Source organism: Pangasianodon hypophthalmus, chromosome 24 (assembly GCF_027358585.1).
Source record: "Pangasianodon hypophthalmus isolate fPanHyp1 chromosome 24, fPanHyp1.pri, whole genome shotgun sequence".
Classification (NCBI taxonomy): domain Eukaryota; kingdom Metazoa; phylum Chordata; class Actinopteri; order Siluriformes; family Pangasiidae; genus Pangasianodon; species Pangasianodon hypophthalmus.
Window position 1 is genome coordinate 12,005,256 of NC_069733.1, and position 23,375 is coordinate 12,028,630.

At 37.6% G+C, this 23,375-nt stretch overlaps 1 protein-coding gene across 2 annotated transcripts in view; it reads left to right on the plus strand.

Moving 5' to 3' along the window:
• Positions 1 to 23,375, plus strand: part of fras1 (Fraser extracellular matrix complex subunit 1) — a 121,262-nt gene that overhangs the window by 31,286 nt on the left and 66,601 nt on the right. For both annotated transcript variants that reach the window (XM_026931243.3, XM_026931244.3), the window contains exons 3-15: positions 4,411 to 4,518; positions 5,097 to 5,189; positions 5,672 to 5,831; positions 8,046 to 8,179; positions 9,684 to 9,767; positions 10,526 to 10,627; positions 11,080 to 11,271; positions 13,231 to 13,320; positions 13,437 to 13,475; positions 13,683 to 13,830; positions 17,228 to 17,374; positions 18,388 to 18,522; positions 22,497 to 22,640. In XM_026931243.3, coding sequence (XP_026787044.3) covers positions 4,411 to 4,518; positions 5,097 to 5,189; positions 5,672 to 5,831; positions 8,046 to 8,179; positions 9,684 to 9,767; positions 10,526 to 10,627; positions 11,080 to 11,271; positions 13,231 to 13,320; positions 13,437 to 13,475; positions 13,683 to 13,830; positions 17,228 to 17,374; positions 18,388 to 18,522; positions 22,497 to 22,640 — 1,576 coding nt within the window. The remainder of the gene's footprint in view (positions 1 to 4,410; positions 4,519 to 5,096; positions 5,190 to 5,671; positions 5,832 to 8,045; positions 8,180 to 9,683; positions 9,768 to 10,525; positions 10,628 to 11,079; positions 11,272 to 13,230; positions 13,321 to 13,436; positions 13,476 to 13,682; positions 13,831 to 17,227; positions 17,375 to 18,387; positions 18,523 to 22,496; positions 22,641 to 23,375) is intronic.

Here is a 23,375-nt window from a genome sequence, read left to right on the forward strand (position 1 = left end):
TTACATCTAGCGAGGGTGAGTCATTCAGGACCCGCTTGCCCTCATGCGTATATTTTTATCTGGCTCGTGCCTAATATATTTTTAACAGCCTGAAAATCAAAGTACACTGAACAGATAATACAGTTATATTGAAGTTGAATATTATTAATCTGAAGTTTAATAATATATGGTGAATTTTCTGTCTAAACCAGATTATAAATTGTATGGCTAGCCATTCTCAGTTATTAAGACTGCGAAATAAACTGCAATGGTAATGATGCAGATTTGGATTTTCACCTTAGTGTCCCAAGAAAGATGTCATTTCCTCTCTTGGAATAGATTTATCAAAGGTGTTCCCTGCAGCCAAACTGGAACATGGCCTGAATATATATAACAGAGCAGCCTATGTCCATGGCTTTCCTCTCTTAACCTAAACATGTCAGTTAGACAGAAAGCAGATAAAGCCAAGACTCTGTATTTATCCAATGCAGTACCTACAATTAAGTAAAGCCTAGTTTCGCTAGTGATGCACTAATATGGGAAAAGCCTCAAATCGTTTCTAGTAGACTGTACATTTTGTGGATCTCTAACCCCATAAACCTCCAGCTTATTATTCATTTATTCATAAATGCATGTTATTCCTTATCTACTAGAATTGATTAAATTACTTCAGTGCAAGTAATCGGAAAGGTATGTAATGTAAAGAAAGTTTGGACTTACTGACACATTCTGGGAGTTTAAAGGGTTAAATAATACCTCATGAATTACCTTGTTCAAAGCCTATACTAACTAGTATAATGACATTGAAGATTTTGTTGTCAGTTTTTCTTTTTTTTCATCTTCCAAGCTAATCAAACAGTAGCATTGCTGCTATGTAGCAGGTTGACAGGGGGATTGGTGATTGGGGAAATAATGTTTTCCTATCCGGACTTATAGAGGCTCGCAGCTGGCAGAAAAAGGGCATTAATTATCTTTAATTACCTTATCAGTAGCTTGCCAAAGAGTAGCTTGATCCTAGTGGAATCCATTTGGAACTCATTTTGAAACAGAATCTTGTTGAAACATCCTTAATTTATACACTGATATAGGGAGTGTGGTGACAGCTTTTCACTGAAACATTTGCTGTGATCTGAAAAGTACCTGGCATGCCAGTGACAAATGCTTGAGAGTGTTTTTTTTCCTGACAGTAAGTCTAATTTTGTCACTCGAGCTCTGGCGCCACGGTAAGGTCAAAGATGTCAACTAAATGTAGACCAGCAGCATGAACGGTTATGTTTAGCGCCTTGCTTTTTTTTTTTTTTTTTTTTTTTTAGCTCCTCTTAAATGTATGAAAGCTATGTCTGGAATGAAGGATAAATATTGGATGTAATAGGAAACTTTTTTTCTGGTTTATGGAGTAGTTGAGTAGACTATATATTGTATATGAAACCTATGAAATGATTTGTAATAGACACTTCTTTTATTTAAGCTGAGAAGTTAGCAAGAAATTGTGCATGTAAACAAGCGTGTGCTAATGCTGAAGGAGTGAGCTGTTGTGATTGCTTTTTCATTTTGAAATGGAACATTTATTGGACAAAAATGTTTCAATATATTGAAATTTAATATGGGAACATGCTACTAAGAACTGTATTTACCTCTCAGATGATCTCTGAACTCCAAATAAGAGCTTATTTGGTTTTTCGTTGGTGTTCATGACAAATTGTGTTTCAGTTCATAATTATATCAGGTCTTATATAACACAAAAACGCACATGCACATGCACACACACACACACACACACACACACACACACACACACACACACATTTTCTTGTCTGATATGCCTCAAACAACTCCATTAGCTTTTAGTTACAGTGTGTGTTGCACAGCAAAGAACAGCAAGACAGCTAGCTAAGTGCCGACTCTGTCATAACAGAAACAAGCCATTAAATATTTACTCACTATGCAGACTTCTCATTCATGTAAGCTGCCAAGCAACAGAAAATCAATGTCCGGAAACAAGAATGCCAAGTGTCCCAGGCAATGGATACAAAGGTGACGGAAGCAGTACATGGGTGCAGCAATGCTCTCACTGATTGCTGTTTAAATAAAAGCCTGGGAAATGACAAGGGCTTTAGAAGTGATGGTATCATTTATTTTATTCAAAATTAGGAGTCTGGAGCAGCATGTTGCCAAGAATTAATTTCCAGTGGAGGATAAGGAAATATTTATATAATACCTTTATGACTGTGCTACTCAAAAGGAAATAAAATAAGATGCTAGTAATAGGGGAAAATGACAACAAACTAGATCTACTTCCATACTTAACAGGATGTCACATTGATAATCCCTAAGCACAGAGTGTAGAAAGCTGGCTAGTAGCCCTCACATATAAGCTGGTAGCCAATAAAATGTGATTAAACAAACTAAGGAATGCGTTCATTTGACATTTAATATTGTAGTGATTACTTCTTTGACCATTTGTGAACATCATTATAGGTCACTTACTGAACAAAATAATTATTTGTCACATATAATCAGCTATGCTGGATTTGTGATAATAAATATTACGAACGGCCATGAAATATTTCTGGGGGGGATCAATCCTGAAATCACCCCCCTAGCTACGCCTCTGACCTGGAGGGTGTTATCAGACGACGTGAATGTGAGGCCATATATTCTTCTTATATACGTGTGATGAAATGCAAAGGAGTGTCTGTCAGTAGTCTCTTAAGTGCCAGCCACTTGCTACCACTTTACCAAATGCCATTTTGAGCTTTATTAGCAGAGCTGAATTCTCTAAGGAATTGCATTCTTGTGTTCTGTTTGGACTCTGTTTGGGTCGTGTGGCACAGATTGTATCTCTGCTTCAATTGAGATTCATTACTGTGTCCCATAGAGCCTGAATTAAACCACGAGACTCAATTGTATCTCTACTGAGTTCTCGGTATTACCTGTCCTTCAGTGTTCTGCCTTCAAACTGTGCTAAGACATCTGTGCATAAGTGTTCATGTGTTATGTTGAAACAAGAATGTTCGTCAAAGTAGAGCAAAATGTTAAAATGCCTTCCCAGGATGGCTGTCATTGATATGTCATTTAATACTGAAGCAGTAAGGATTTACGCTCAGTAAGATTCTGCAGAAGCTTTCACATATATCTTAATTGCCATATAAACTGTGAATAGACCAAAATCTCTGGTGCCTTGTTTTTAAGATTAATGGCTCATAACCTGGTGTATATGAAGCACTGAAATGCTGTCAGTCTGAAAGTTATTAGTTTGGTACCACTTGCACAGAAAATAAATGCAGTAAAAAAACAAAATTTGCATCACAGCCTTGCCTGCTTTTTTCACTGGACTTATTAAGAATTTGTGTTCTGTAAGTAAATCACCCTGCTAATTTGTTTGCAGTCAGTATTTTGTCCTCATCATTCTCTAATCTTTGCCATAATAACTATTCAGACATGCAAGTCTAATGGCAAAAATTCGGCAAAGGTTTGGCATTGGACATCTTTTGCCTTTCTGATGTCTGTACAGATACAATGTAATGAAATTATGACTCTGTCAGACTTCCCCTGGGATGAAATTCAACATCATCTTCAGAGCATTGTTGCTTTTCAACAAACAGAGTGTCAAAATGGCCTATTTCCTCCAACATCAAGCTACCATATCATAAATTTCTCTTTTAACTTTTCCTTTAACCTTATATGGATATATGTTTTTTTTTTTAAAAAAAACCCTTGAAGTTCTAGGGCTGTCTGCAGCTCCAGACTTTCATTCCTCACTCTTGTAACTACAAACCATTTCAATGTAGATGCTGAATAATTCATCATGGTTGTTAAAGAATATGCTTTAGGCTGAATACCTTAATAATAAGCCAGGGATTTAAGAAAGGAATAAAACATGATAGGAAAATAATCAACTACTGGGCTCTTCATATTACCACCCCAAAGTTGTCGAGAAGTATTTTGTTCCTCTTATATCCCAGCAATTATCCCACATTTACAATATTTTATTAATTAAAGAACATCATACTTTTTTACCATTTATTGTTATTTATAATGTTGTGGAACAAGGTAGGAAATCCAGTTTAACAGGTTATATATTACTTATTTATATGTATAACAATTAATTAGCTGCCTAATAAGGCCTTTATTTATAACATTTGTCAACTCTAAAACACCAAATCTAATTTGTATTTAAAAATTATATAAAATATCTTATTTCTAATAATTTATTTAAATTATTTCTAATAATGGTGTTCCTGAGTAAACAATACTGTGTACCTTTATTTAATCATATAAACATTGGTTGCTGTTTTAAAAATAACTGTAAGAGATTGGTGGTACATGCTCCATGAACTGCAATTTCACGCAACAGCAGCATGCTTAGATGTGTGTGGAGCCATACCTGAAGGCATCTGCTTATTATTTTCTCTTTTTGACTCATTACAGAACAATACATCATGGAAACCAGACGCTTGTCAAGACTGCACCTGCCACAGCGACGTTGTCATGTGCAAAGCTACCCAGTGCCAAAATCCTCAGTGTGACTTTCAAAGAGTAAGGCTGATATTTTTGCATGAATCAATTATAAAAGTGAAGTGTGTGATGGATGTAAGGATGAGTCGATTGATTGACTGATGGAGCGAAGTGAGTAAGTTGGTGGATGGATGGATGGATGGAGGAGGCTGTAAGATGAATAAATGGATGGCCCCATTAGCCAGACTGCTGAATGTATGAGTGTCTTTCAAAGAGACGTGCTTTAAGCTCATTGCATTCCACTTTTGCTTTTGATTAAGTGAGAGAATTATATTCCATTTTTGTTCCGTGCTGCACTATGTGATCGAGTAAAACTTTGCAAAGTCAACAATCAATGCTTCTGGCAACTGTTTCAATGCCTTTTATTAAAACTGTCAATAAAACACAACTCATTGTGCTCAGCGAAGCACAGACTTGGCCCTGTATTAAAAATTCTTAATTATCTCTCACTGTCCTTTTTTAACCTTCTTGAAAGCTGATAGCTTTTCAGTCCGTCTGCATTCTACCTTATATCCATCAATGATTCATATCTGGACAGTTAGCGCCTCTGTTGATGCTAATGATATTGTGCTAACATTGCTGTCTGGATGTGTTCCCAGGGTGAGCGTTTGAGAGTCCCTGCAAACAGATGCTGTCCCGAGTGTTTCCCACAGTCAACCGGCTCTTGCCAGCATCAGGGAGCAGTGTATGGGGTAAGTGACATTCCTGTGGACGAGGCCCAGTAAAAGATGCCAAAGGCCCCAGTCTAGACTCTTGGTAGACCCTGCCACTTCTTGTAGCGTGTTAAGTGGTCAGTCAATGCACAATTGCTTTCTTGTTAGCGCCGCACTCTTGTCTGACAGAAGTAGCCTCTTGTTGGTCCCCCTCTGACAAGCTGCCTGCTGTCCTGCTTAATATTCTGACAGTGTCGCTTCCAGATCGAATGGCGTTTACTTTAAGGAAGCTGGCTGTGTTGGCACCGGGGCATAATTCTATAGCTAATTAACTTGCCCCATGTTCGTACAAATTCTCAAACAGCATAGAACACTTTAGAAAAATGAAGAATTGATCCATATGAAGACTTGGAGCTATTGCTAGCCAAAGTTACTGGCAATACCATCATATAGCAAAAGCAAACACCAACTCTCCCACAACCTCATAACCTCTCTTTCTGTCTTGCTGTCTTCTTGTCCAGCATGACAGCCAGTGGAGCGAGTCCAAGTGCTCAGTGTGTACATGTGCTTCTGGGAAAGTGACCTGTGTCCCTCCTGCCTGTCCTCCCCTCAGTTGTGGGAGAGGACAGACTCCTTACCTCCCAGTTGGAGAATGCTGCCCTAAATGTGCCCGAAATGGAGGTAGGAGCACAGAATTACTGAAACCTTTCAAAATGACAGCAAAATGACTAATACTAAACTGTTTCCCATGAAGCGTTCATGTAGTAGAGGCATTTAAGTAGCAGTAAGGTAGGAGTAAAGAGGTTTTTTCGCTCATTCTGCTGTAAAATTGGGTCTGGTCAGCTGGGAAAAGAGCCGAGCACCTTTTCTCTATGTAGAGTTGAGCTCTGGTTCTACAATTAGAAAATAAATGAAAAGAAATTATTCTATAATCTTTGTGATTTTTTCAATAATTCAACAAAATTGCACTTACATGGTGTGTTCAATGCAAATTCTAGGTAATGTTCCAGACTCCTCATCTTCTAATATTCCACGATCAATTGAGTCCCTGAGTTTTTCTGCATATTGCTCTGATTCCTCACATCCTGCCAAATTATCTAAGTACCTTTTCAGGCTTTCCTGGGTTTTCATAGTATTTGCTACGTATATTAGTTACTGATGCTTCAACCATTACAATACAGTTTAATACTATATAATACAGTTTAATACTACTTTATTGAAAACGCTTTCATGTAAATCTTGTAAAACTTTTTCATTCAGTGAAGGCAATTAACTCATGTTTATGTACATTTATTCATGAAAAGCAAAAGAATTTCATCTTGCTAGCTTAAAAGTTTTCCTGTATCATTTATCTTTGACAGAAATTAGTATGAAGATGTTTGATGCTGACATTGACAGATGACTTGGCCAGTTAATTGTGTCATGAAAGCAGATGGACTGACACAAGTGCAGGTTTTGGTTTTCATTAAAAACAACCTAGTCAAACAAACCAAAAGGGCTAGGCAATAGTCAAAACGATGAACAAGCTAGAGGTTGGTGATCAGCAAACAGATACTAGACAAATACAATACTAGACAAATACTAGACAATAAACAAAGCAGTGGTTAAAATGGCGAGACAAAACGAAGCAAAACGATCAAAAGGCTTAGTAATATCACAAGTGTAATGCTGGAGTGAGACCTTTTTAAGAGTCATGTGACATGATCGTTGGCTGGGAATCATGGAAATTGGAGTTTGTTTGACAGGGTTTTGTAGATTGTAGCTAGTTAAATTGAGTCTTTTGGACAGAGACACATCTATTTAGAATTTCCACATTTTTTCACATTTACACAATATCAAATGTAGAGCTCAACATATAATGCATAACTTGAACCATACTCTTACAACATTGTTCTCACCCAAGAAAAACGTGACGCTTCCCCACCTTCTAAATCCCAGTTTAACCCCTGCACTCATCCAGTGAATTTATCACTTCCTCAGAAATGGATGAATGCAGAAACCTCCAGATTATCCACTTAGCTTGACCTACTACAAGTAGACAAAATTGCACTAATTGTTTTTTTTTCTAAAGTCTATGGAATGTGGACATTTAGGTTAGGTTAGTAGTGCAAATAGCAAATAAGTTAAAATGAGGTAACAAGGTTATGGCGCAATAAGTTAACAATGTATTTCAAGGCACTGTGAGCTGAAGTCTTAATCTGAAAAATGTTAACAGAATACAATAAATGAAAGCTAGTCATTAACATGGTTTCATAATGCTAACTGTCTCCAGCTAGCTTACGTTCAATTAAAAAGTAGGTTATTCACCTCCCGGCCACCCTCAGACATGTTACTTATTTATTACAGAGACATCCAAACCTCAAGGTCTCTGAAGAGACCTGAAGAGACTTTCTGTTAAATTTAAAGCGGAATTGAGGAGCTAATTTACAAAGCTCTGATCAATAATTAAGGTTACTATGTGTGCAGTCCATAAATATTCCATCTGTGCACACTGTTTTCAACATCGAAATTTCTTTTTTTTAATCACACTTTTGCACTTACACAGAAACAAGAGCAAACCTGTATTTATTTATGTTGCAACTATACTGTACACCTATGGGGGCCAATATTTTTTCATAATTCATATGCTGTAGCTCAGAGCCTTAGATGTAGCTCTCAATATGAAGTTGAGCATCTCTTTTGAACTTGTCTTGATGTACATATTTTCTCTTCACACTCGTAGCTGGACCTGTCTTGTCTCTTGCTTTAATCTCTAGAGCAGCATTACTCTGTCCTTACCCGACTCCCAGCTCTCTAAACCTGAATGTATTAAATGGAAAAACAGCAACAGAGAAAGGAAAGTACTCACATATATTTACACATGTATATAAACACTATTGCGTACCATTTTCACAGCTTCTTGCTTCTGGGAGGGAGAAGAGCACAGGGATGGAGAGGAATGGAGTCCCAGTCCCTGTACAAAGTGTGAATGTAGAAATGGACAGACGCAGTGCTCTGTCGCAGAGTGTCAACCCATCACATGCAAACCGGTAAGTACAGAGAGTCAAACAGCTTCACTTCCAGTGGTACTTCAACTTACTGTCCTAACTGTGATGTATTTCAGTTGCATAAACACCTTGCCATTAGTTAAGATTTTTTATATACAGTGATGAGGAAAAAGAGGTAAAAGAATATCACTTGGTCCTAACCAGGTCCTAAAAGTAAGTACATCTAACGTACAGTAGCTGCATAAACACTGCACAAAATTATTAATTACCAAAAACGTCTTGGCAATATTCAAAAATAAGCTTACCCTTGCTTCAATCATAATAATCCATGAAATAATTTGCAGCCAGGAGCTGCTCATTAATTGCTCTTTGACTAGTTACATATTTAAGCAGTTATACTAATTGTAATATTCAAGTGGTGTGGCCACATCTTTAAAAGCAGAACTTTTGGCAGTTGGGTGATCCGAAACATTCCAGTTTGTGTTAACATCATGCCAACAAGAAAAGACATCAGCAATTATCTCAGAGAAGAAATTGTTGCTGCTTATCATCCTAGGATGGGTTATAAGGCCATTTCCTAAAAATGAAATCCATCATTCTACACTGAGAATGATTCCTAGAAAAATCTTCCAAGCAGTGGCGTCCCAGCACATTCAACCCAAGGTCAGAATGTTTGATATGAGAAATCACAAGGAACTCGAGAGCCAAATGTGGAGATTTGTTGGCTTCAGTTAAAACCTTAAAGGTTAAATTACTCTATTCAGAAAAAAGACTGAACAATTTTGGCTTTAAAGGAAGGGTAGAAATGAAAGCCCCATTTCCAAAAAGCGCATGCTACACTGGTGTAGGTTTGCAAAGTTAGAGCTGAACAAACCTCAGTATTTTTGGAACAGCATTCTTTGGAGACATGAGGTGAAATTGGAGATATTTGGTGATTATGCACAGCTCCATTTGGTGGAAATGAAACATGGCACTTCATCAAAAATTCCCCATACCATCTATGGTGGTGAATGGTGGTGAAGGGATGGTGATTTGCAGAACCTAGGTGCCTTGCAGTTATCAAGTTGAAAATGAACTCTTCTCTATATCAGTGCATTCTAGAGGCACTGATGATGCTATTCTGTCTGACAGCTGAGGCTTGGCCAAAACTGGGTCATGCAATAATTCCAAACACACCAACAAACATAAAACTGAAAAATTAAGGATTAAAATAAAGTCCAGACCTCAATCCCATCAGGTGCTGGGGTGCATAATCAAATGCCCTCAAACATCAATGAATTAAAGCAATGTTGTAAAGAGTAGCCAAAATTCCACCAAAATCATTATATTATAATTTATTCATCATATTTCTAATTTATTATAAATTGGAGTCTATGTTATGTGGTGTTAACTAATTATGTAATTTTAGGGCCTGGTTAGGACCAGATGACATTTTATGTCTTAATATAGCAAGTCACAGAATTTTCTCATCACTGTATATGCCATGCTACGCAAACAGTGCAACCATAAACCCCATATGAATCATGTTTCTTTCTTTCCTTTTCAGAATGAAAACCTGGTGATCCAGCCAGGACAGTGCTGCCCTCAGTGCATCTCAAACCCGTGCATAGCCTCTGGAAAAGAGTACAAGGTACATGGATAAAGAGTGAGAGTAGAGTAGTGGAGAGAGACACAGTGGTCAATAGTCTTTCAAGACAGAGACAACTTGAAAGAAAATGAGGTGTTAAAGTAGCACATTATGTGCAGAGTTCTCGTCAAGAGATCTTTTAGTTCTGTCCCTCTTTTTCATGCTCTTTTCTGTTTCTAAATGTTCCACTCCTAGGTTTCTTATGTGACTCCTAAGGTTTCTATAATGTACACATAGTCACTGGTAGACAATGAAAAACATTAGGGAGAAGGACCATGCAAAGAGTCTGTTCAATGATCAGTGATGTGTCAGGTCAATCAAGATCTAATGAGGAAAATTAGTCACGACTGATGAACAAGCACAGTATGGAAAGTTTGTTAATTCCTCAAGTAAATTAATTCTCCATCCCTGAGCGATAATTTCTGCACGATTTGCCTTTACCTTAATCACACCTGCACACATTAGCTATTTAAGCTGTTATGAGTCTGTCTTGTTGGACATAACACATAACTGTGAATGAACATTAGGTTCCAGGACTTTGACCAGATACTGGATATTGACCGGAAGAAAGACATTTAGTATATTTAGTATTCGGAATGAGTTGTGAGTGACTTATTGTATCATAAAATTGAAGCAATATGTGGCTGATTAGGAAAAGTAGAATTCTGCTAAGTGAGGAGGACTGTGAGAATGGAGAAGTGTTCTAAATTACTATTAGCTTCAAGCTCCTTTAAACCTGAAACCATGTCTTCTCTCCCCAGGATGGTCAACAGTGGCAGAAAAGCAGTTGTACCACCTGTGTGTGTCATCGTGGGCAATCACGGTGTCATACAGAGAAATGCAGCCCTCTCCAGTGTGACAAGGTCATTTACAAGACGTTACACCAAATATTTCATACAGAATACACAACAATAAATCTCCAGTCCAGTCAGGGGCTTGTAAAATAACACACAGCTGTAAAGTATATATTCTTGTTCTAATTGTCATAAAGTTGTATGCAATAAAACATTTAATTTTGTGTGATAGCGAGAGGCTTGAATCATTACTAGATTTATAGTTATTTTTGGTATTTTTATCAAATCATTTCTTGTGTTAAATTCCTTTTTATTGGCTCCACTTGTCAGCCTTCACCCTTCCCAGCTGGTAGTTTAGAAGATATGAAAGCATATATATCATATTCAAAAAGAGCGATACAAACTTATATACTGATATCATTTTTTTAGTTATTTATGCACAAAATGTATTTATTTATATGTTACAATGACCCTCTAATAACGGAGACTTCAAACATGATCTGTATTGTGTGTACTGTCAGGGTGAGATGAAGGTGAGGCGGCCTGGCCAATGTTGTGAGGAGTGCGTCTCCACCAAAGGCAGCTGCCTGTATGAGGGTACACCACGTTATCATGGTGACATGTGGAACGGTACAGGCTGCGAGTTCTGCACGTGCCAGCGTGGCCAGGTGCTATGCCAACGTGTCGAGTGTGCCAGGGTGGAGTGCCCACGGGTAGGAGCACCACTATGTTTTTTCTATATTTTAGCTGAATACCATCAGTATAACATCATGATTTTCTGTACTTAGCAGCATAGCCAGTAGCTATTTTAAAGATGTTAGGCAAGAATATCTGAATGCAGGAGCTATAATGCAGCTCTGCTTATAGGGATTTAGAATTTGTGTAGAAGAGGTTATCCAAGGTGACAATATTGTCAAGTGTTGAGAATTATACATGAGGTTTTCTGAAGTGTTGAACGTTGTGAAGTGTGACCTTTAAGGATTCTTACATCCTTTAGCATGCACTTTTATTATTATGGTATGGCCACTGAGGTATGACCACATCAGAGATGGGACTGAGGTCAGAACTTCCATTAGCGTACAGGGTCAGTGCCTGCTGTACCTTTTGCCATCTCTGGTGGGGGTCCAAGAATGGAACTGACCTGAATTTTTACTGAGGATGAAGTACAGGATCCCTCTCCACATTTATATGGTGATTTATTAGCAGATATGAGCATTCTCACATTGAGGCACTCTGAAATACAGCAGTGAAGTGTAGTATAAATCAGAAGTGTGTGGGATCAGACCGAGACCTGTGTGGACGATAGTGTGAGTGTGATTTATTTACAAGGTAGCATAAAGAGAACAAATATCTGTGAAACACACCACAAGGTAAGTTGAGGCAATTATAAAAATAAAACTAGAGGAAAGGCAATATATGAAGAATAGATTTAACAAAAATATCTGAACCAGACAAGTTCAGAAGTAACTAGTCCTCTGCTTTAACAGTGATATGCAATCGCTAAAACACTGACTTCTAGAAAACTGAGCTAAGCACAAAAGTAGACAAGTCAAGGCAAGACTAAGCAAAATAACAACTAGAAACTGCTAGAACAAGACACAAATACTAAATATGATAAAAATAGAGACAAGAATTAGACACAATCAGAACTAGACACAACTAGAATTAGACCCAACTAGACCTAGACACAACTAGAACTAGATACAACAGGAACTAGACACAGCTAGAACTAGACACAGCTAGGACTAGACACAACCACAACTAGGTAGACACAATCAGAACTAGACACAACAATAAATAGACACCACTAGAACTAAACACAACTCGAATTAGACTTGATAAGACCTGGACACAAAAACTAGACACAAGAACTAGACATAACTAGAACCTAGCCATAAGACATAAGAACCTGACATGATAAGAACTACACACAGCAAGAACTAGACACATATAGAACTATAGAACTACATGATAAGAAATGGATGCAAGAATTAGATATAGCATAAATTAGACACAACAAGAATGATATAAGACTAGAACTATACAATGATGGGATGTTTAGAATGGCATGGTAGGTGTAAGGCTTTACAGCTAAAGTCTCCAGCGTTGGTCTGTTTAAACAGTCCAGGATTGTAGCCGCTGATAGGATGCAAGTATCAGTAATCGGGGTGGAAGGGCATTGGGTACACTTCCATGGACAGTATACACCCTCCATTCTTCAGATTAGTGGTGTGACTGTATAATCAGGATATGACCAACAACCTTAGAATTCTCAACTGGGAGAAACCTAAATGTAATAAATAAAAAAAATCTTTCCAAGACGGCTTATTAATACGTTATCTACCATTTCTAATGGCAAATTATCAGCTTCCCAGTTGGCCAGTGTTTGAGCTAGAGTGAGAGGAGCAAGCCATTATAATATAGTTTCCATTTCTAATGAGGGCCCATCTCTCTCAGATGATGAACATTGAGGTAATTAAGCAATGTTATATAGAAGACACTGATGGTGCCTTTCTCATGGATGAAGACGACCAACACTAGCAAGCTACAAAAACGTTTGAGAAATAGATGGCATGTGGCATTATTGCAATGATTTGAGTTTGCTGACACTTTAAGGAAAGTCATTTGCCAGGCTGTTTTTTACACATTCACACATTTTTACTGTGTACCAGGGGGAAGAGTTGGTGTATTTAAGTGGGAAGTGCTGCCCAGAGTGTAAACCGTCAGTCAGTTCTTGTGTGTATACGCACCTGGAAAATGAGGTATGGAGTAAAAACTAATGTGTCTAACATAATACGATATTATGTGCTATACTGTAAATATATACTGTGTATTACTGCAAATAACCCAAACTCCTGTCCATTATTGTATTCTTCAGGGTGAGAAAAGCACTGTGAAGAGTTTCAGACGTCTTGCTGTAAGTAGAGCTGTGAAACACAATTTGCATGATCATACATCATACACATTCAAATGTGTTGGAGATATTTTGTCAAAGTTGTGAAGTTTCTTTCATTGGTGATATCAGGAGATGAAGGTGGCATCATATGTGGATGTGATTAGTTTAGTTGTCACAAAATGTATCACTAAAAGGATTCACATATTTAAATGTGTGTGTGTGTTTCAGAATCTGGAGAGTGTGAGTGATGGTCCATGTCGGGAGTGCCAGTGTCGGGATGGTCATGTGACTTGTTACCAGCGCTCCTGCCCCACATGTCCTGTTGGCACCCTTGCCATGCCTCAGCAGGGACAGTGCTGCCCTGAATGCCACCCAGGTGAGATATGTGTGTTTGTATGTATGTGTGAAGATGTCTGTGGTATAAAAAAAATATTAAAGATTATTTTAAAGACCTCAACAGAGTTCTGGGTTTCTGACTGCAAGCTGCAGCAGTGCAGATAAAAGAAAACTGAAGTTCAGGAAACTTTTTACAGTCCCAGGATACCAATGATCTAAATTCAGTCCTTGTAATTTGATAAACTGGGATTGCAGTTATATATACAATATATACTTATTCATGTACTGTATTTTTGGGAGGTTGGGACTGGATATTTCCCCATTTCCACCCCAGTTTGGTCACCTGTCAATTCTTACCCACCAGCCAGCTCTCCCCTATGACAGCTACCAACCAGGGAGGGTGAAGGTTAACACATGGTTCCTCCAAGACACATGATACCAGCTCAATGCATCTTTTCGAGCTGTTGCTCATGCTGCGTCACAGGGCAGTTTAACACACTCAGAGGAAAGCACTATCTGCCCTCTTCCGCATACTTGAGCTCACAGACACCCCCTATTGGCTTGTGTTGCAGTGATTGACAGGGGAGAGAGAGTATGCCACCCCTCCCACCCAGAGAGCATGGCCAGTTTTGCTCACTTGACTCAAATCTCAAATTAGTGCATCACTAAATTAAGGTTTAATAATCCATGGTATAGTATTTATTAATGCTTACAAAACTGCTAAAATTATTTGACTATTATATAATTACTAATTTATTATTGATTAAGGCCTTCTTATTATAAAGTGTTAACCAAGACACTGTGTGTTATTTAGAGTCGGATATCTGACTCTACAGATCTCTCCATGCTTGCTGAAGTATGACTTCATGTTAATGCACCTGTGAGAACTAACAAGAGCCAGAACAACAGAACAAATGAATCTTGTGCTTGACTGTGGGGAGATAATTGGATTTCTAGTTCCCAACAGAGTTCGTTGAGAAAACAGTCCTTTTCTCCCTTTGCATTCAGCATTCATCCAATTAATCACACTTGATAGTGAACAGCATGCCTCTGATAGATAGCACCTGCTAGCATGCTGGGATTCTGGTTAATGAATTCAGTGCTTGTGACTGTGCACTGGTGTGAGCCTCTATTGCGTTTTACTTTGGTCATGGATTTTGTGGGGAAACTCAGAAGATAAAACTTTTGTGTGTTGTTGATCTACAATATGGGGATTTTTCACTTCAAGCCATTTAGTGAAAATGCGCTAATGTTTTTAAATAGGTTTATGGAAATCAACACTATACAGTATGTGCTTATTTTTTTAATTGCTGTGTAGTTCTTAAATTAGGGCTTTTCTAAGATATGACCTGAAGAATCAAAAAATGGTTAGGGTTCGAGCACTGCATTATCGTACAAGTCAGCACTTCTTCTGGTCCTACACCATTGAGTCATCTTATTAAGGCTCTGATAACTATTTTACAAACAGCTGGTAAACGTCTGCTGCCATTGAACATGCACCCACATTGCTAGATGTTCAGTTCCCCTCCACTACAATTCCACCTGCCCGGATCATTACACTCAGCATCCCAGTGTCTTCTTGCTTTCCTTCCTACACACACTCAGTCCCGCTATTTACAAGAAAGTTCCTTCATGTATCAAAGTTCCTTCAAGAAAGTGTATCCTTCATGTATCACCATTTAAGGGAAAGAGGTGGAGCTAGTTTCTGGGCCAGAAAAATGTGAACAGAAGCTTGAAATAAACAAGCAATCAGATGCTGTATGTTGCATACCATTGACAAGCTTTAAACTTGCATGCTTATTAAAGGCTGTAAAAACACTTGTGAACATTACAAACTGACTCTTTAATGTTTATTATGATTTTCAGTAATACAAGTTTGAATGATTTCTATTTGTAGAACATAATAGAATATGAAAAAGTGAAAAAGGAAGATAAACAAATGAGACAAGATGTGTGATGATGAGTGCCAAGAAGAAATTTGCACCTTTGTTTGCAGTAGGACATTTATCTGCTCATTAATTGGCAGGGTATTTGATAGCAGAGATGAAATATTTGTGATTTGTAGTTTTTCAGCTCAGGCTTTTTTAGCATCATACTAAAATATACAATAGTTCAGACATCAGGAATGATCATTTCTTTAACCCCTTTCTCTGCATTTCACCTTTGTTCCATTTTGGGCAACCAGTTTAGCTGTTCAAATTTATGTGCTAAATAAATTAATCATGTAATAGAACATGACCATCCAAGCATATTCCTGAGGACGTAGGGATTAGGGGTCTGAAAAAAAAAATCCTTTCAGGTTATTACTACAGAACCATAACAACCCTTAGTACATAAATGCATGTGTTTTTTTTCCTCTTTATGACACTTAAGTCATGTCTTAACATAATCAATGTTATCTGAGCAGTTGCTGGATTACACCTTTAACTGGATTACACCTTTAATTATACCCATAACTGTAAGCAGTGCCTCATCATTGACAGATTTTCCAGCTAGAGGTCTAACTGCATGCATTGTGTAATCAGTTCTTTAAACAACACATGATGTCAGTATATATGTGTATGTAAATGAACAGTTTAAAGGAGCAGTCTGTATTATTAGTGCCCTCTATCGCCTGAGATTTATATCGCAACTGAAATGAAATCATTGGCGAGCCTTCCACTTTCTCCAACTGACCCCACAAAAAATTGTGTATCCTTCATGTATCACCATTTAAGGGAAAGAGGTGGAGCTAGTTTCTGGACCAGAAAAATGTGAACAGAAGCTTGAAATAAACAAGCAACCAGATGCTGTATGTTGCATACCATTGACAAGCTTTAAACTTGCATGCTTATTAAAGGTGTAAAAACACTTGTGAACATTACAAACTGACTCTTTAATGTTTATTATGATTTTCAGTAATACAAGTTTGAATGATTTCTATTTGTAGAACATTGTAGAGTACGAAAAAGTGAAAAAGGAAGATAAACAAATGAGACAAGATGTATGATGATGAGTTAGAAGAAGCAAATTTTTACTGAGATATTCAGCAGCTAATCTGATGTAGTGATATATTCTTCACATAATCAGTAATTGGTTGCCAGATTTTGTAGAAAGTTTGGTTTTTGTTTGGTATCCAGCACATAAGACTAAACAGATATTAACAACTGGTAATCTCTAATGTGCACATTCCAGCTGGTATATCACTATTTTTAGCAGTCATTAATGAAAATGTGAGTCTGTGAGTTTTATAGCATATGCACTAATGTACAGACTGCACCTTTAATACCAGAAAATTTTTAGTCTTCAGGTTTAAATACCAGTTTAAGTTTATCAGCACCTGTTATAATCTTCACGATTATATTGAGTCCGGTCACCTTGATTTGCTACTACTAGAGAAGGTGTTTTAATATGCTGTGTGTGTGTGTGTGTGTGTGTGTGTTTGTGTGTGTGGACAGCGGTCCAGTGTCATCCAGACTGTTTGACATGCTCCACTACGCCGGATCAGTGTAATAGCTGTAAAGACCCTGGAGCTTTTCTCTGGAAAGGACGCTGTGTGCACGTTTGTCCTCACGGTTTTTTCCCTAATGGCCGAGTCTGTGCAGGTACGCTTTCGGAGTTTTTCTTTTCTAGAACTTTTCCTTGCTTTCTAGCCTTCTGAATTGTTTCATACATTTGTCTCTTATTTTCATTTCACATCTTCTTTTCTATTTTTTCTCTCTCTGATGCTGGTCAGTGAAAGAATTTTGAGCAGTGAAGAATTATTGCCTCGTCTTTGTTGTCTTCTCTTTCTGTCTCCCTCTTTGCCTTTCATGTTTCAGCTCTCTCTCACTCATTCTCTCTCTCTCTCTCTCTATCTCTCTCTCTCTCTATCTCACACACACACATACACACACACACACACACACACACATGTCCCTATCTCTGGCACTCATCTTAGTACTTACTACAGTATTTAAAATCCCATCAATGCTTTGGCGCCAAATAGTTGTTTCTCTGCCATAAAGCTATCCATGCAAGATAAAGGCGTTAATGCAACCGCTTTCTGATGTCTTCTCTCGATAGGCCTGGGTCGTGTGTTTTAAATGGGCGTGTTTTAAATATGTCAGACAAATGCACACACGTTTCACCCACACTTGAACACACCCTGAGCCTACATAGTCAGGCTGATAAGCAGTATAATTTTCCCTTCTGAGGTAAAAGGAGCATGTGTGTGAGCGTGACTCAAAACTAACAGGTCAGAACATGTTCCTTCTCTTCTGAAAATATCCCCTTTCATTCTGAGGTCAGAGGTGGGATCGAACATCACTTGACAGGCCTCTAATGCGCCCGAGAGTGACCTTGTGTTTTTGGCATCATCACTTCAGTTTAGTTCCTGTCCTGTCCTGTTTCACTGCTGTACCTCCTGTGGTTTGAGTTTCAGTGTAGAATAAAAACAGAAAAATGAAATGTTAATTAGGTTGTCACAGCAGGTTTAATACCGTCTCAATCTGTCATGGATATTTTGGTGACTCTTTCTTTCTCTTTTTTTCTGCCACACACACACTTTAAATCTCCTGTGTAGTCTCCAATTGTGTTATGCCCTAATTTATTGTCTGCTGCTCACTCTCTCTGTCAGCCTGCCACCCATCCTGCGTCACCTGTGAGAACAGCTTTGAGTGCGCAGCATGTGGTGGGTCGTTGCTGCTCAACGGTAGGCAGTGTGTAGCCGCCTGCGAGTCGGGACTATACCAGGACCACACACAGTGCCTGAGTGAGTGCTTCTCCATCTTCTGTGCTTTAAAAAAAACCACACATATGACACAACACAAAGTACAGCACAATCTTTGAAAAAAGCTGTACCTGTGAAAGTAAAAGCCATTGAATTCTTAATACTGAAATTTAAACACCATTGAATTTATAGCTATAAACAGCTATTAATCTCAGATATGCAGATGGGATTTATTTCAGAGTATGAATTAGTTTTATTTCAGTGTTCAGAGATTTATATTTTCAAAGTCATATTTTCACATGCATTCTTGACATGTTCACAAATTCAGATTCAATAATTCAGTTTTTAGATATTCAGCTAACTCTACTCAGACAAAAGATGGCACGATACCACTTTTTCTTCTCTGAAAATTACACTGATACTGAAACTTTGAGTATCAGTCGATATAGATACCCATCCGATATTTTTTTTTTACAATGATATTTTAAATATTTTTTTTGGAAGCACTTCACGTCACTTAAACATTAACAGGAAAATGAGCATTGTTTAAAACATGACTTACTCTTATGTTTTTATGTGTGGAATGATATTTGTGCCACTAAGACTTTTGTACATCAGAATTTGAGGCTTTGATCTTGAAATTGCACATTAAATTTCAAAAGTTGATTTCAGTTGAACTGCATTTGCATTCCACAGTTTGAATTTTGATGTCAGGTTTTCAACAACACATGTCAAATTCAGTTCATGAAATTCTGATTAAAATTTATACATCAGAAGTGAACAAGCATCAAGGTGGTCTAGAATTGTTGTTTAGAATTGACTGGACATTAACTCACTCAGTGAATTTGATGCTCTTAATTTGGAATGTACTAGGCTGACATAATTAACATTTTTATTTTAAATCTGATTAAATGAAATTTAGTTTGCAAAAATTAAACATCAGTTGAATTGCAAAGACATTATTTCATGCTCTTTAATTTTAAACCCTAAAGTGTATTAACCAGTTGCCACATTGGAAACCAATGCGAACATTAAGCAAATATTTTGGTATAACATTAGGAAGAAGTGGAAGAGTGGAACCATCTACAGCTCCTTGGATTCAGTATTTTTTGAGTTCTCTCTTACAGCATCTTTCTCTGACTCACATGAATATCAAGGGACCCAAATAGAAGCCATCCCAGCCCTGTCAAGCTAGCTGTCCATAGCCATTTCAATTCGGAAGGGACTGTGCGATAGCGATCGTGCTAACTGATGTGTGACGGAGCGCTGGACCATCCAAAGCAATTACAGCAGCTCGTGTCACTGTTCCATTCCACTCTGTAATGAACTCAGACCAGAAAATGGATTTGTCCTAAATACATAGAGTGAATGCAGGTGGAATCTCTGGCCTGGGGGAGCATTTTAGTGCGTTTAATATGGCTGAATATTAACTGATGGATAACAAATATATACTAGAATTTAATTCAATTCAATTTTGTTTCTAACAATAAATATTTTCACTAAGCAGCTTTACCAAAATCCACTGAAGCAAGGATGAGTCTTGGGCATAAATTATTTTTGGGAAGCGCAAATCTTCAGGGCAGAAAGTGAGTCGCAAGTGCAGAAGCTCCAAGCAGAAGTAGAGCATCAGGATGACTCTGAGCCGCAGACGTAGAAGTGTGTATGGGATTTGGGGATGGAGAATAATATTAATAAAAAGTGTGATATTTTAGGTTTTATGTGAATAACCATTCCTCATCTGACTGAAGTGGAGTATTACGTAAAGGCACATCCTGGAGGATTTACAGGATTAGGAAGCCAAAAACGGATAGTCAGGTTTAGCATAGTCAGGTTTATGCTAACAGTGTGGAGCAGTATAACAAATTTAAATACATTAACTGTACAAATCATTAGCACTGTTTTTTGGCATATCACAAACATTTTCATATAGGACACAACATATGACTTGATAATAACAGTAGCAGCGAGTGTATTTTTTGTGGAAAATGCTGTACTTTTAAACCAGACTTGTTAAAAGGATCATTTTATACTTCTTTTAACCAAATACTTCATACTTCAATAACCAAAAAAAAAAAAAATCTAAATCAAATTTAAAAACATACACTGCACATGGAAATAAATTTTATTGCAAAAATGTAATTAAAAAATGTATTTAAATTTTTTTGTATAATAGAGAGTAATGATTAAATACACTTTTGTGTCATGTCTCACTTTTGCAATCTTTTACAATCTTAATGCAGACAGAAATAGAATTTACTTAAATGTTTACTGTTGATAAATAACCCTTCTTAATGTATATGTGTGTTATTACAATAGTACTATGCTTGTATCATTAATCAATAATTACAATTATTTGAGAAAAATCTTTAGACTGCCTCTGCTAACAGGGTGTGTCCAGTGTAAACACGTTTTACGGAACTGCAGAACCCCAAAATTTGGCGTCTGTGTTTTATAAGTGATCACTTAGGTGGGTCAGATAATTATAAATATAAATACACATATTTATTATGAGAACTCCAGTAACCAATAACTCTCTCTGACTTGCATCCGTGACACCGTATTTATTCAGTCTGTCAGCACTTTTATATTTTATGGTGCGCTAGTTTTGGGTTCTCTTTTTCTGGGGCTCGCAGTATAGCTGGTGACACAAGGCTTTAAACATAAAACAAATTGCTCGCTCTTTCTAATGCCAGGAACTGTACAAACAATCCACAATGAAACCTGATTCCCAGGCGCAACATTCTCATATTTGTTGTAGAAATGAGAAATCTTATATGGGCTTGCAGTTTTAAGTGGAGGAAGGAAGCGTGGAGAAAAAAAGAAGCTGAAAAACTATTTCAATGTGTTAACAATCCATCCACATACGTATTATTTTCATGTAATAGCTTGTAATAGTGATTTAAAAACAAAAAGTCCTGTCATAGACCCACACGCACTATTTATAGTATGGAGTTGGCTGGAGATAAAGTGACAGTTGGTAAATTAAGAAACAAGGGAAACTCTGAGCCCTTCACAAATATAGAGTATGTCTTTGTTCTTAGTTATTTTACTCCTTAATTCTTTTCACCAGAGACCAAAAAATGAAATTTTCACCTGGTTTGGGGGTACCCTTGTTCAGCGCTGAATTTATTTGTGACGTCTCACTCCACAGTAGTTAATGGCTCATATGAAATTAAACACTCAGGGCTTTAAGAATTTGCAGTTTTTCATAAGTATGAAAAAGCTAAACACAGGGTCACAATACTCTACACACAGAAGCCCAACAGTGTCCTGACTAATCTTATAACTGACTTGCTGTGATAAAAAAATTCATTTGTTCATACTGAATGAAAATGTCCGATAAGTCGATTTCCATTCTGCCGGCAGACTGAAACACCAGCGTACTGCTAGAAAGGGTCAAACCCCAAGAACCATCAACATGACCCTCTTTCCTAATCCTCTAACACATTTACCGCCTTTTGGTTTTGTCAACATTTTACGTTAATGAATTTTTTCGCTATAATTTTTATAATGTTTTATAAGAAATGTTCAGCTATATGTTTGAGAATCCTGTTTGCCTTTTTCATCCATTTAAGCGCCAGCTTTTTATAGAAACTAATTCAATATGCAGAAACAGAAGTCAGAGTCAGAAAAAAACGTAATTAAGCTTTTGATTATAGTTGCTGCTAGGAGCGAGGTAATTTAAGGTTAGATCTCAGTAGGTCATCTCCCTTATCGAGGCAAAATCAGGGCTAATTTAGCTTCTAGTCAGCGCTTTCTCTATTAGATCAGCTAGACGTCTCACTGTGTGGTTCAATGGGGACCGTGTGAAAAGAAGGTACTGTAATTGGGCCATGTGTGTGTGTGTTTTATAGAGCCTGAGTTTCACAGAAAGGTCATCTTTTGTTCTAATTCGCACTGGCATGTAGTCTAGGTCACGCTGCTGAAAGTTCTCACCAAGGCTTATCAAGCAGAGTTTATCCCTGAATAGATGCCGCTCAGATTCTGAATGGCATATTTGACCCCTTCCTCTGCAGGTTGCCATAGCTCCTGTTCCTCATGCCAGGGGGCGGGTCCTCAGAACTGTCTGTCATGCACTGACCCGTCCCATCTGCTGAGGGACGGCTTTTGTGTGGCAGAGTGTGGGCCGGGCTTCTATGCCAGTCAAGGCCACTGTTATGGTAAGTACTTTTCCTTTGTTTATAGCTCTAATGTCTAATGTTGTGGAATGTCAGTAAAACAATTTACTTCACATTATCAGTTATGCTATAGCAGCTATAAACAGTCATTCCCTCACTAGCTGCTCTTTTTGTCTCTCCTAAAGTTAATTAAAAAAAAATGCAGCTTGTAATGTTACCAAGAAACCCCAAACCCTCCCTCCTGAAGACTTTCCTTTATCTAAAAACATAAAATCACATTTTTACCTTTGACGATACCTCTGACACTGGATACTCCTTCCAAAAATGCGAAATAAACATCTCCTCACAGAAAAATTCACCGTATCAGCAATTACACTTTTTTTAAATCTGTTTATGTGGACCATCCTCCAAACTGTTCCCTATGAGCAAGCCGTTACTGTATAAAAGATAACATATTAGAATGAACGCATTAATATTAACTTGCTATTTGCCTTACAGCTGACACTACTTCCTGAGCTGCTGTTATTGAAAATTAATCAACACCTTCCGACCAATCAGACTCAAGAAATCAACAGATCTAGGAATGTAATATGAAATTTAGGGGTGTCCTTCCAACACCCCAGATAATTTGCATTTGTCGCTGGCAAACATGAGTTGAATTTTTGTAGCAGTGTGTTGCTCTACTTTGTCAAATTAGCAGTTATGTATTTAAAATTAACCAAATATACCATAACCACTGAGCTTTTATTACCTGCCTAGCTAGCTAAAAGTCCATTT